General features: G+C 60.1%; 2 protein-coding genes across 3 annotated transcripts; both read left to right on the plus strand.

Annotated features, from left to right (window-relative positions):
- Positions 1–108: 108 nt before the first annotated feature.
- On the plus strand, positions 109–4,667 carry ITGB1BP2 (integrin subunit beta 1 binding protein 2). Of its 2 annotated transcripts, XM_026716657.2 has the most exons (11): positions 109–362; positions 772–821; positions 1,120–1,176; positions 1,513–1,646; positions 1,914–2,032; positions 2,389–2,444; positions 2,623–2,693; positions 3,107–3,209; positions 3,758–3,880; positions 4,026–4,088; positions 4,329–4,667. In XM_026716657.2, the coding sequence occupies exons 1-11, from the start codon at positions 299–301 to the stop codon at positions 4,548–4,550; spliced, it is 1,062 nt and encodes a 353-aa protein (XP_026572442.1). In that variant the 5' UTR covers positions 109–298; the 3' UTR covers positions 4,551–4,667. The 2 variants fall into 2 exon arrangements, with proteins under 2 accessions (XP_026572442.1, XP_087797368.1); XM_087941242.1 differs by lacking the exon at positions 1,120–1,176 and having other exon boundaries at positions 208–362.
- A 1,098-nt stretch (positions 4,668–5,765) lies between these two features.
- LOC113446834 (rho-related GTP-binding protein RhoG-like) lies at positions 5,766–10,007 on the plus strand. The gene is made up of 2 exons (XM_026716666.2): positions 5,766–5,994; positions 7,546–10,007. Exons 1-2 carry the CDS (start codon positions 5,869–5,871, stop codon positions 8,140–8,142), a joined length of 723 nt encoding a protein of 240 aa, XP_026572451.2. The 5' UTR covers positions 5,766–5,868; the 3' UTR covers positions 8,143–10,007.
- The last annotated feature ends 229 nt before the right edge of the window (positions 10,008–10,236 follow it).

The raw sequence follows: 10,236 nt of genomic DNA on the forward strand, positions 1-10,236 counted from the left end.
AGAATGAGGAATAAGGAGTCTGCCGGTTTGCTGCTTCTCTTCCTGTTTGTCGGGGGGCTGCACCAGGCCAGGGGGAACAAGTAGCTCCACATCTGAGCAGGAGCGACAGCTGGAGGCAGCCCTACCCAGGCAGAGAGCAGAGGGGAGCCCCCCGCCTGCCCCTCCCTCTGGTGATGGTGAGTGGTGGAGCAGCTGCTGCCCTTTTCTGGGCTGCCTGAGGCCCCCTTCGCGGCCCCCGCTCCTAAAGATAGCTGAGCCGCCTGGTCCCTCCTGGAAAGACTCCCGCCCAGACTCCGCGATGGCCTTGCTGTGCTACCGGAAAGGCTGCGGGCAGAGCTTTGACCCGGAGAGGAACAGCCAGGGTACGGGGCAGGGAGGGTGGCCGGCCCGGGGAGGGCCTTGCCTGCTGGGGTGCAGGGGGGGAGGGGGCACACATGCGGAGGGCTCCCTGACGCCTGCCTGCCAGGCAGCCCCCGGGTGCTGATGTTCGGGGGAGGGAGCAAATCCCCTGGCGGGGAGAGCTCTAGAAGGGGAAGGGGCTGCAGGCCCACAACTGGGAGTGGGGTCCCCCCCCCGCCCCCCACCTGCCTTTGAGCCAGGAATTGATCAGGAGCGCCAGTCTTGGAAAAGAGGAGAGCCAGAGAAGCTGTAGGTCTTCCCGCCCAAGAAGAATCTGGGAACGGACAAGATGGAAGGGGGGGGGGGCGGGGGGAGGGGGGGGGCAAATGGAGCCGCTTGCTGGAAGAAAACCAACCTCCCTCCCTCCCTCAGATGCCTGCCTCCACCACCCAGGCTTCCCCATCTTCCATGATGCCTTGAAGGTGAGGGGTCCAACTGCACAGGGCAGGTGGGGGCTCAACCGGGTTTCCCTGCCGCAGTGGGGCAGGGAGGCTCCAGAAGGACGAGGGCCATTGTTCAGGTTGACCTCCCCATTGAGTGGAGGATCTACTGCTCTGCCCCCCCTCCCTCCATGTCAAGGCACCCGTTCTGCCCCTGTTGCTCCTGCCCTCCCCCCACCCCCAAGGCAGGAAGGCAGTGTGCAGATAGGAGGACGGCAACACCTCTGCGGATGGCGCTGTCAGCAAGTGGGGAGGGGCCACTTACTCGCTCTTCTTCTAGGGCTGGTCTTGCTGCAAGAAACGGACGACCGACTTCTCTGAATTCCTCTCCATAAAGGTAGCTGGGGCTTAGGTGCTGGGGGGTGCCGGGTGCCCATCCTGTCAGACGGACGAGGGCTGCCATCCTCGTAGCTTTGGCTGCACAGCCACAGTTGCCTTTCTCAGCCGTTCTGGCCTTTTGCCTAACATCACAACCTTCCCCATCTGGGAAAGGTGGAGTGAGGGGCGGGGGGAGGGTGACAGCAGGGCATGACAGGGGGGCCCGTTGCCATCCAAACTCCAGCCTCCACAGTTCAGTGTCTCCGTTGCAAACTGCATCCTCCAAAGGCGCGTTTTGTAAGGCTGGCAGGCTTGGCAGGCCCTTGAAATAACGAAGAACCGTCTCCCTCCAAAGGGCTGCACAAAAGGCTACCACAGCCACGAGAAGCCCCCGGAGCCGGAGGAAGCCCCGCCCAAGGCCAAGCCATGCACTGCAGACCTCGTTCCGGAGCCCAAGTCCGCTGAGGTGCTGCAGCGGGAGAGGCCCAGGTGAGGAGGTTCTTATCAAGGTCAGAAGCCTGACGGGGCCAACAGCTTTGGGCTGGGGTTAGGAAGCAGCCAAGACCTCCCTTTCACAGGTATATTTCCTCTGCACGAGGAGGCTCCATTTATCTGCTTCCCTTCCCACCTGTGAATCATGCGCTGTAGGAACTGGTCCACGTGGCAGGCATGGCAGAAGGAGTTACACCCCTTTTGCCTAACTTAACATAAACTGGCTCCTCCGTGCCCACATTCTGCCCTCTCTTTGGCCTCCAGTTCTGACGAGCCCAAGCAGCCATTGCTGGTGAAGGTGGCCCCGGCACTGCAGCAAGTCCTGGAGAAGCTGGACACATCCACGGCCACGCAGCCTGCCCCGCACGGCTTGGCCAGCCCCGGTGGGAAACCCTATGGGGCTTGCTGGGGGAAAGACGAAGCCAGTGTGGGGGCCGGCAGCTGAGCTGCTACGTGGCCACTCTCTTCCCACTGACTGGGGAGTACAAGTGCCCCAGGTGGCCCCACTGTGCCTCTGTGCGGCTCTGGGAAACTGTGTGGGGAACCAGGGGAAACCGCTGGAAGCTGCAGCCCTCCAAACCGGCCTTGGGAAGGTCCCGAGCCTCCGGCCAGTCGGTAGAGGCTGTGGGGCAGGGCAGGGTCCCTCGCAAGCAGGAGTGGTTGATCCTGGGGGCAGCTGCAGTTCTGCGCTCCAGCAGACTTGCAAGGCCCCAATTGCTCTTTTCTGGTTGCCTCGCAGGGGGCCGCTCAGAGATAAGCACCGGCACGGCCTGCAAAAATGCCGGCTGCCACGCGGTGAGTTGCCATTGGGCTCCTTGGCTTCTAACCTCCCCTTTGGGCGTAGCCTTGGCTGCAGGAGAGAGAAGTTGGGGAGTGCTGGGCTAAAAGAGCCGGGGGGGCTGGCAGCTGCAGGGCGGCCTCTTCCTGACCACTTGAACGGTCCTTCCTTTCTCCTGCCCGGCTCCTCTTGCAGACTTTCCAGCAGGAGGAGAGCAAGACGGAAACCTGCCTGTTCCACCCAGGGGTGCCCGTCTTCCATGAGGGGTGAGCATCACAGGCCTCTAGGATGCCCTTCCTCCCCAAAGTCCCCGACTTCAGCTGTGATGGCCACGGGGGGTGGGGGTGGGGATTGTCTGCCATGGGACCCAGCCTCTTCCACACACCCCCTCCAGCCCCTCCATGTTGGCCCATCTCCACGGCTGATTCACACAAGCCAGGCTCCTCCAGCTGTGCTCCCCCCTCCCCAGCTGCCTGCGACTCCCAGGGGGCAGAAGAGGCTGCCTGCAGTCCTTGTCGTCTTAATCACTGTTGTCTGTCGAAGGGAGGCTTCTCCCGCCTATTGTGAGCCATCTGGAACTGCAGGGGGAGCGGGAATAGGAATCCCTCCCCTAACTACTCAAATAAGTATCTGGCCCAGCTCTCTGCTTCTCTCCCCACTCCGGCCGGGATCCATTCAGCATGAAATACTGGAGCTGCTGCGGCATCAAAACCACGGATTTTGCCGCATTCCTGGAGCAGAAGGGCTGCAGCAGAGGGAAGCACACCTGGGTGCCCAGGCAGGTGAGGGTCTTGTGCCCAGCCCCAGCCCTGTCTGTGGCCCGGTCTGCAGCCAGAGGGAAGCGGGAGGCCAACTCTGCCCGGACAGCAAGGGTGGGACCAGCCTTGCTGCCAAGTAGGTTTGGCAGACCTGCAAAGTATGGGCTTTAATGTCTCTGTGGGGTGGGGGTGGGGGGGGGGACGGGACTTCTTGCCAGCAAAGCTCTTTTGGATCCCAGAAAAGCAGCCTCCGCTTTCTCACCGGGGAGCCTCCTCCAGCATCCGCTGCTCTCCCTCCCTTGGCACCACCTTCTAGCAACGGGGTCTCCCTGGAGCAGAGCAGGAGGCGGCCTCTCTTAGACACAGAGGAACGGGGGGGCCCTTGGACAGCCCAGAAGGGGGGAAATGGGCTGATGCTCCCCCTGCCCCATTTGGGGTCCCCGCGGAGGCTTTCTGCCTGCTGGGGGTCCTGCAAGGGGGCTGCAGTCCGGAAGGCCCCCGTCCTCTGAATCGGGGCTTCCTGCACAAGAGGGGGCAGCAATGCTGACTGGCTGGTTTTCTGTGCCACACAGGAGGACAAGAAGCTGGTCTCTTGTCGGCAGGACTGGCACCAGACCAGCAGCCAGGTGGTGGTGACACTCTATGCCAGGACCCCCCTGCCCCACCTCAGCTCCATCCAGGCCAACCGCACTGGGGTAAGGGGGGTGGGGGGGCGAGGGCACAGCTGCTTCTCAGAGGCGGCCTGCTGGGCGCTGCGACCGTCCCCCCTCTTGCAGGACAGGGCAGGCAGAGGTCATGTGGCAGGACTCGGGGCTGAGGCGGTTTCCTCCTGTCTTGCAGCTGGACATCCAGGTAGCCTTTGAGGGAGAGAAGTTCTTCCAGGCCCAGCTGGATCTCTGGGGGGTAGGTTTGGCTCGCCTGGCTGGCTTTCTTATTTTGAGACACACCCCCCCCCGGACCCCAACTGATCTCTTCCTTCCATTGCACCCATGAAAAGGCCGGGCGGGTGTGGGGGACCCTCCCTCCGTGAGGCTCCGGGGCCCTTTCCCACCCTCATAGTGCCAGGACAGCCATGGGTGGGGGGTGGGGGGTAGGGGGGGCTGCCTGATCCGGCTGGTTTCCCTGCTGTCTCTCTCCTTCTAGGTCATCAACGTGGAGAAGAGCTTCGCCAGCCTGTTGCCTTCCAAGGTGGAAATCGCCCTGAAGAAAGCGAGTCCCGTTGCCTGGGCTAGGCTGGAGCAGCCGCAGAGCGGAGCCGAGGCCCTTCGGCCAGCGCCCCGAGAGGAGGCTGCCACAGGCAGCTCCCCAGACGACCCCCTGCAGGAGTCAGACGACAGCCTGGGCTGGTCTGAGGACGAGGACTGAGGGGGCCGGGCTGGCTCTGGGCTGCAGGAGAGCAGGACCACCTGGGAGACCGCCCCCCCACCACCTTGTCCTGAAATAAAAGCAGCTTCTTTCAATGGGAGGAAGTCACAGGCCTCCGGCTAGTGAGTGTGCCCATGAGTGGGGTGTGTGTGTGTGTGTGTGTGTGCGCGCGCGTGTGCATGCGCAGGGAGGTGTATACTGTGCAGACGCTCCCTCCTGTCTTCTCTAGAGCTTTATGCAGCCATGCTTTTCATCAGACTTCTTTCCCAGTACAAACTGGTGATGACTGGGGCCACAGCCAGCCATGGGCTGCCCTGCCATGTGCAAGCCCTCCTCCAATGTGTGCAGCAGCCAGGTGGGAAGGGAACGCTTCCCCATCCCCTGGGCATCCAGGTAGGCAAGCGAGGTCTCCACCGTCCATTAAGCCAAAGAACCAGAATAATTCTGCTGGCTGCTTTTCAAAGAAAGGCGTCTTCTGAAAAGGCACCAGCAGCCTGGAAGATGTATGCCCTTCTCTCCAAGCCAGGAAAGAAGAGGCTCAGCTGGAAACCAGCGAATTTCCTCCTCTTTGCAGGAATCACCCGCTGCTGCTGCTGCTGCTGCTGCTGCTGCTTGGGTACCGCTTGGGTCGCTTGGAACCCCAGCCCCACAGTCTGCCAGCCTCTCCTTGGGCACCAGGGGTTTCTGCCACTTTCCCGGCTCCGGTGCAGACGCTCTCGGAGCGGTCCTTGTGCCAGGAGGCCACAGCTGTCCCTGCTGCAAGGCGACACGAAGCCTGCGGCCGCTCCAGTGCCGCTTGCCGGGCTGCCGTGAGCGCGAGGAGCGGGGCTCCCTCACTGGGCAAGGCACCGGGCGCAAAGGCAGCCTCCCGGCCGTTTCCCGTGGAATTCAACGCGGCCTTTGGGGCTCTGGCTGTCCTTTCGCTCGAACCCTCCTGCCCAAAGCAGCCTCGCCTGACACCCGCGAGAGGAGGGGGCGGCCGTCCGCCCCCCGCGAGGCCGGCGATCGGCTCCAATCCGCCGGCGCCCCCAAGCCAGAGCGGGCAGGCGGGGCGACGTTTCTCTCTGCCAGGGCCCAAGGCGGCGGCATCGCAGGGACGCCGGGTCGGAGAGAGCCGCGCACGGAGCCCCCGAGCATCAACGCCGTGTGAGCCCAAGCCTTCCGCAGCGGACAGGCCCCGCGGCCACCTGCAGGCGGGGCGCGCGAGCCCAGGAAGGGCAGGCTTGGCGGCCACCGGAGAGGAACTACGCTTCCCGGCAGGCCCGGGCGAGCCGCGCCATTGGCCTTTCCCCCTCGAAGGGGCCGGGCGAGCGGCCGCATGCGCAGTGCGAGGGCCGGGCGCGGGGGCGCGGTTTCCCACAGCCGCTTCCAGCTCGACTTTGGCCGGCGGCGGCTGCGCGGGGGGTGCCCGGAAGGCAGCGAGGGAGGCGCGCGCGGCACGCAGGTAAGCCCGGCGGGACCCCGGCCCTCCGCCGGCAGCCGCTCTTCCGGGTCCGCGGCGGCTTTCAGGCAGGCGGCCGGCCGGAGGGCGCGGCTCGGCCTCGGCTCGCCTGGGACGGAGGGCCCTCCGCCCGCCCGCCTCCCGGAAGCGGCCTCGGCCCGGGCCAGCCTTTCGGGTGCCGGCGCTGTGTGGTGGATGAGCGTCCCGTCCGCGAGAGGGAAGCGGGGCCCCTCCCCGCCCTTCCCCGGACTGCGAGGCCCCCGGGGGCGGAAAGGGCGCCGGGCCCGTTGCCGAGAGGAGAAGGGAGGCTGCTTGGCGGAGGCCGGTCCTGCGGGGCTGCCCTTCCCCGCCGGCTGCCGTTGGGCGGATGGGCGGCAGCTGCAAAGCGATAAGGGAGCCCGGGGCCCCGGGCCGGCTTCCTCTTCTAAGGACGCCCTCCTAGCCGCCTCGTCCGCTTGGAACCGGGCTGGGCGTGAGCCGTGGCTTCTGCTTCCGAGCAGCGGGGCCCCGAGCCGCTGTTCGTCCCTCCGCGGTTAGCAGAAGGGAGCGGAGTGGCCGCGCGTTTTCACCGTCCCTCGAGGGGGAAATTAGCATTGGCGGGAGGATTGGAAAGGAAGGTCGCCAAGGGACTCCCTGCCCGGTTGGGCCATCCTGGCTCTTTGGGACCTGAGATCATCTCGGCCGCTTTTGTGCCTGGCAAGAACCCGAGAGTGGAGAAGCAAGGGGCACCTCCTGGAGAAAGGCCCGGCAAGCCCTTGCTTGTTTGAGCTGCTCTGGCAACCCCCACTTGGAAGCACAAGGAGGCCGGGTCCCCCTGGCGAGGAGGGAGGACTTGGCTGTCTGCTGGGAAGGGCTGGGAGTCGCAAGGTAGACTTTCCGTCCACAAGCCCAATTGTGCAATAACTTGCGCTTAGCTTTTTGTGCTGGTTCTCTCGTTCTTAGCCGAAGGCCTCTGCGGGCAGCACCAAACGGTTCTGAGCTTCCACCATCCATGCTCTAAACCTTTCTTGCCTCCGGCTGCTGGAATAGATCATGCTGCATCATGCTGGAGCAGCAAACTGTTGAATACCATGAAGTAGAAGGTTTTCGAGACTAGTTGTCTCTGCACCTCTTGGAAGGAGCCTGACATGCTGCCCTCTAGTTTTGCAGGCCCAGCCTTCTTCGGGAAGAATTTTCTTTCTGGTGCCCCTGCAAATGCAAATGTTCCCTTTCTGATGGTGACGCTGCTGGCGGGAGACAGGTGAAGCCGCTCTTTCCTCCTGCCCCACAGCAAAGAAGCTGTCCAGCCCCAGTGACCCTTTCTGGCCGCCTGCATTTTAAAGTCTCCAGGTGGTTCTTTGCTCAGAAAAGGTCTCCTTCCATGAATTGCCTTCCCTCTAATTCAGTGGCCCCCAACCTTTTGGACACCGGGACCGCTTCTGCGGGGAGAGGCTTTTCCATGGACCCACAGGGGCCTGCATCCCACGGACAGGGCTTCACTGGTGTGCACGGCCCGGCTTTTGGCATGCCACAGGCTTTGGGGACCGCTGCTCTAATTTGTTTCTCTGTTTGCAGGGGACTCTTGCAAGCCAAAGAATGCAGACCATAAAGTGCGTGGTGGTCGGAGACGGTGCCGTGGGGAAGACTTGCCTGCTCATCAGCTACACCACCAATGCCTTCCCGGAGGAATACATCCCCACCGTCTTTGATAACTACAGTGCTCAGATGACGGTGGACGGGCGGATGGTCAGCCTTAACCTCTGGGACACGGCTGGACAAGAAGAATATGACCGTCTGCGCACCCTCTCCTACCCACAGACCAACGTCTTTGTGATCTGCTTTTCCATCGGCAGCCCCTCCTCTTATGCCAACGTGCGACACAAATGGCATCCTGAGGTCTCCCACCACTGTCCCAATGTGCCAATCCTTCTGGTGGGCACCAAGAGGGACCTGCGGAGTAATGCAGAGGCCGTGAAAAAGCTGAAGGAGCAAAGCCTGGGCCCTACCACCCCCCAGCAGGGTACTTCGCTAGCCAAACAAATCGGGGCAGTCAAATACTTGGAGTGTTCAGCATTGAACCAGGAAGGGGTAAGGGAAGTATTCGCAGAAGCCGTGCGCGCCGTTCTCTATCCAGTGACCAAGAAGAACTCCAAGAAGTGCCTGCTGTTGTAGTCGGCAAAGCGAGGGCAGCGCAGACTGAAGGCGTAGGGTGTTTGCGGTCCATCTCCTTAACTAATGGCCTCTTGCACTAATGGCTTTAGGAGAACTTTCTTCCAGCAAGTCCTCTTGCAGTCCAGCTGCCACTTTGAGCCAACAGAAATGAACGTATTGGCTCTAGCCTTAAGAATCGGCCTCCGGGCGAACTCTCCGTGTGTCCCTACGTAACTCTCCTCCTCTTCTGTGGAGGAGTCCAAAGCTAGGGAATGCCTTCCAAGCCAAGGGTTCTCTGCCCAAGAGAGAGAGTCTTTTCGGAAGGAGGCCTTGATCTGCTTTCCTTTGACCCCAGGGTTGCTTCCTTTCCAGCCGCATGGAGAGCAGGGCTGTGCCTTTCCAGTAGCAGAATCGGTCCGTCACAGTTTTCAAAAGCACCATACAATTTTTAAAACCTCTCCATTATTGCAGGCAGGCAGACGTGCCAACAGGCCTTGCAAACTGAGCGATGAGCAATCCCCGGAGGGTCTTTATGAAATCAAAGAATCAGGCTGGGTTCTTTGTGGAACAGCTCTGGGATCTGGCATTAGTTATTCGGCTTTCAAGGCTTGGAAAGCCTGTTTCCACATTGGGCCCTTCCTTACAGCCACACGCAGCAGGCCTAGATTAACTGTGCTGGCGGACATCAGGCACTCTGATGGTTTTTCTGCACTGGCTTTTTTCTTGGCTTAAATGCCACAATTACCCTTCGGGCTTATGATTGAGTTTTGGGGTAAGAAATTGCCTGCTATGCAGGATAAGGTCTTGGCCATCAAACCTTTTAAAAGCTGTGCTGCTTCAGAGCAGCCATTTTGTGTGCCTTCTGTTCTCCTTTTTCCCTTGCAGATAAAACTCAACTACTTTTAAACATTCAGGCGTGAGCGCTATTAAACTGATGCACTAATTTGGTAGAAGCTTAAATCTTTCTCGGCCATCTGGTCCCCGTAGAGATGCATATGAGTCTAACATTGCCTGAAATACTAACTGCCTTCTTTAGAATGAATTATGCAACTTTTCTTCTTGAAACACACATTTCTTAGCATCATGCAATTTGTTTCTTTTTGCAACAGTAAGAAACTCTCGATTGTGTCCATCATTGGGCATCTTCAGCTGATTAAGGAAAGCCAGATGCTTGACAGCATCTCCTGGATAAAATGCTTTGAGCAGCCTCTCTTTAGGACGAATGCTGAGATGTAATACTCTGTTCCCAACCCCTCTTCCAAATAACCACATTCTTATTCTGCCTGCGATCCTGATCTGCACTGATGACCAGGAAATTTTGCCTGAATGTGGAATGGTGATACTTGGGAGCTGTCCTCTTTGCATGGATGCTGATGTCGCAGCGAGATGGGTGATTTAGCCCAGGAGCAAATCTGGTGTAGTTGTCATTCTCGTCACGCAAATCTCCCTCGATTGCTTTAACGTTGGCCATGCTGCAGTCTCCTTTTTCCCTTTGCCCCAGCTGAGATTCTGGGCTGGAACTTTTGCCCTACATCTGACCATCCTCAGGGTTTGTAGCAATAACTGTTTCCAACCAGGTTGTGATGTTACACGAGAGTTTGGTCTCCCTGGCACTGCCAAACGTCTTCTGAATGGTGTTCCAAGCTTCCTCCTGCCTGAGCCCGATGATGTGGGACTGGACTCTCCCTGGGGAAAGAGATTTCTCCAGGCGGAGCTGGGCTGGTTCAAATGACGGTTGAGGTTCAGGCAGTGGACGGCCTCATCGTGTGGTACTTCCAACATACACTGGCAACTGATTTTATGGTTTAAAGTACATTTGTACGGCAACTAACAGAGTTATTTTTAAATTATGCTGAATGAAATTGTAATAAACCAGTTTCTTGGTTCTTTTGCTGCTGCTCTTTATTATGGGAGAGGGCAGGATGAGTAGGAGTGCTCTTTCATGCAATCCTTCTGGAGCCCCGGGTTCTGGCTGGACTCTCAACTGTGGCTCTCAGCCTCTGGGTTCTGCAGCCGTGCTGGGGGGCGGGAACACGCTGGAGGGATCACGGCAGCCCCCATCAGTCCAGTGTGGGGTGTGGCTCATATTCAAGCAGAGGATCACTTGAATATGAG

This window comes from Pseudonaja textilis, chromosome 12 (assembly GCF_049901715.1).
Source record: "Pseudonaja textilis isolate UNSWEBS1 chromosome 12, rPseTex1.2, whole genome shotgun sequence".
NCBI lineage: Eukaryota > Metazoa > Chordata > Lepidosauria > Squamata > Elapidae > Pseudonaja > Pseudonaja textilis.

Bases quoted from the DNA above. Each gene is read 5' to 3' on its own strand.
- ITGB1BP2 (XM_026716657.2), top strand. From the start codon at position 299: ATGGCCTTGCTGTGCTACCGGAAAGGCTGCGGGCAGAGCTTTGACCCG. The intron at 2,445-2,622 runs GTGAGTTGCCAT...CTCCTCTTGCAG, and splicing joins AAAATGCCGGCTGCCACGCG to ACTTTCCAGCAGGAGGAGAG. The intron at 3,210-3,757 runs GTGAGGGTCTTG...TGTGCCACACAG, and splicing joins ACACCTGGGTGCCCAGGCAG to GAGGACAAGAAGCTGGTCTC.
- LOC113446834 (XM_026716666.2), top strand. From the start codon at position 5,869: ATGCGCAGTGCGAGGGCCGGGCGCGGGGGCGCGGTTTCCCACAGCCGC. The intron at 5,995-7,545 runs GTAAGCCCGGCG...CTCTGTTTGCAG, and splicing joins GAGGCGCGCGCGGCACGCAG to GGGACTCTTGCAAGCCAAAG.